The 2815-nt window shown below is 28.2% G+C and overlaps 1 protein-coding gene across 1 annotated transcript; it reads right to left on the reverse strand.

The window, feature by feature from the left end:
* EIN_367020 (hypothetical protein) lies at positions 1 to 932 on the reverse strand (the record flags this gene model as incomplete). Its single annotated transcript, XM_004253540.1, has 2 exons — positions 1 to 41; positions 85 to 932. Coding segments are annotated over 2 exons (889 nt in total), but the record flags the coding sequence as incomplete, so codon positions are not given.
* Between the last annotated feature and the right edge of the window lie 1883 nt (positions 933 to 2815).

Below are 2815 nucleotides of genomic sequence, written 5' to 3' on the forward strand. Positions count from 1 at the left end.
AACGATAAATAAACGAGTAAACAATGAATTTATTATAAACCCTTTTACTCAGTAAAAAATTCTATTTTATCGAGTTTATCACACTCGAAAATAGTGTTCAATTGAAGGTCTTTTAAGTTTGCTGGCAAAGTAATTAAACTGAGGTTTCTACACATTTTAAAGCATTCATTTCCAATATAGGTCACACAATTTGACATTTCAATCAAATTGAGTTTACTACATCCATAAAAGCACTTCTTTTTAAGTTTTGATACGCCACTGGGAATTCGAATTTCTTCGAGTAATGCACAGTGTTCAAAACAACTCTCTTCAATTGATGTGATGTTCAATGGCAGCCTTATGTCTTTGAGTTTATAACAATTTTGAAAACAAAATCCACACAACACAATGACGCTGTTTGGCAACTCTATTTCCCTCAAGTTCGAGCAATTTGAAAAACAGCACTCCCCAAGTTCAGAAACACTTTCAGGGATTTTGATGTTATCGAGTGTAACATGCCCATAAAACGCGTCTTCTCCAACAGTTGCAATTCCAAGTGGAACAACATCGCCATATTTCAAGCGGTCACCCTCCCCATAGACAATGTTCTTGAAAACAAAATTCGAAGACTTCTTTATAACGGACGTTTTGTAATCGACTTCGTACCAAATCACCACGCGGAAGAAATTCACTTTGGAAATATTGGGGGTCACAAGAGAGTCGTCCCAAACTTTGTTCATAAAAGCTTCTTCGTCTTTTGACCATATGTTGAGAGTTTCGATTCGTGGAAAATACTTCAGTGTTTTTGGTGTAAGAGGAATCGGGTTGAAATGAAACTTTGTGATGTTTCCCATGAACTTTCGACAAACAGTCTCAAGTGTAAAAAAGTCGTGTATTTGATCAAAGTACTTGGACACAATCATAATATGAAACCCATCAAGACGTTTTGGCATTGTATTTTTGATGCAATAATAATAATTTAAATTATTGTAAAACTTCAAAAATGAGTGTTTATTTAAATTAAATAAGTTTAAAACTAACAAGAAAACTACTTGATTTAGTAATTTATATTTTTATCATAAACTATAGATTTCAACATTTTCAATAAATGTAAATTTTTATTAAATTTTAATTTATTGTTTGTAATTTCAATAAAAACATATTTTAATTATTTTTTATAAACTGAATAAAATTGTTTTAATCATGAACTGTCAAATAATCATGTTATTTAAATTAAAAAAAATATAAATTTGTAAATTACATTTTAACTTTTTTTTGTTTCCAAAGACATTTAAAATAACAAATTTTTTGCTTTACCAATCGAATTATTTTTCCGTTTCGATTTTAAACAATTATTTTTAATAATATTTTTAAAAAACAATACTCATCTTGAAATTATTAATTAAAGTAAAAACACCAAAAATTATTTTAAAACAATGAAAGTAAGGTCGTCGATTGTCACACTATTATGTTCAAATATATAATCTACACATAATTTTTGACTTGTGGGTCTTTGTCATTTATGTACACGTTTACGCGACCGAGTTTAATAAAGATTAAAAATTTATTAAATTAAATGTATTGTCCGATAAAGATAGTGTAGTGCTGCAAAAGGTATTGTCGCGGAACACATTTTATTCTTTGTGATGTGTGTAGGGGAAAGGTGCGCGTCAACGAAATGGTTTTACGAGCACCTTTAAAGACGACTTAAAAATGGGTTAATTCACAAAGTACTTTCGTATCTCAAAAAATGAAAAAAAGAATTAATTCAAAAATCTTAGTTATTTTTGTTGTAATGTCTTATTGTTATTTTACTAAGATCGTTGCAAAAAAATGTTGTCAGGAATGAAAACGGTTGTTTCATTTTTTTTCAAAAATAAAAAATGTAAAATTAAAAAAAATACAACAAAAAATTTTTATAAAACAAAAAATAAATAGAACGTGAACCTGTTAAATGTACATAAAATAACAGACAAAATATAAATTTTTATTAAATAATAAAACTGTGATAATTAATATACAGTATAATCCGGGTTTAATTCACTTAAAATATTTTGGAATTATCGGGTTTAATTCCACTTTTTTCAAGAAAATTTTTTTTAAATGATTTTTAAAATAAAAATAATTGATGGAATTAACTTTCGGTAGTTTCATAGTTATAATTATTTAATAATTATTTGATTCAATCAAAAACAAATGGTATTGGTAAAGGCTTTTTCATCGTCTCTAAAAATAAAGTTTTTTTTAACTATTTAATACAATATTTTAATTAAAATTATAGTAAATGGGAGCTTGGGATAATATTTGGTCTGGTTCTCGAATTAAAAATGTGTCGATAATTCACTCCGAAACAGTGAAAACCGAGAGACGATAATCAAAAAGAAGGCACAGGCGGCCTGTTTGTGCACCCGTTCCACATACTCTCAATGTCCTCTTTGGCACAGATCCCAATGAACGCCCCGTTTGAAAAGGGAACCACATCAGCGTCCAAACAGTACGGAGGAGGAAAGTGGGTGACATGGGGACCCACAAACAGTGACTTAAAGATGGACTTCTTTCAAAAAACACTCGCGGCAAATACTTTGTTAATGTGGTGTTGAAACAAGTGTGTTTAAATAAATGAAAACGAATAAAAACTAGAGTTTATTATGTTGGTTTTATTTATTCATTATTTTATAATAAGTAATTTATAATATCATAGTACCGAAAAATAGTTCCAGAAACAAAAATAATGCATTTTTATTCAAAAACAAATATTCTGATTAATTTAGGTAAAAACCCAAATATTTTACATAAATTTAAACAAAAAAACAAGACTATGATAATAAAACTCAAA

This window comes from Entamoeba invadens (genome assembly GCF_000330505.1).
Source record: "Entamoeba invadens IP1 unplaced genomic scaffold scaff_1105074725429, whole genome shotgun sequence".
Classification (NCBI taxonomy): domain Eukaryota; phylum Evosea; order Mastigamoebida; family Endamoebidae; genus Entamoeba; species Entamoeba invadens.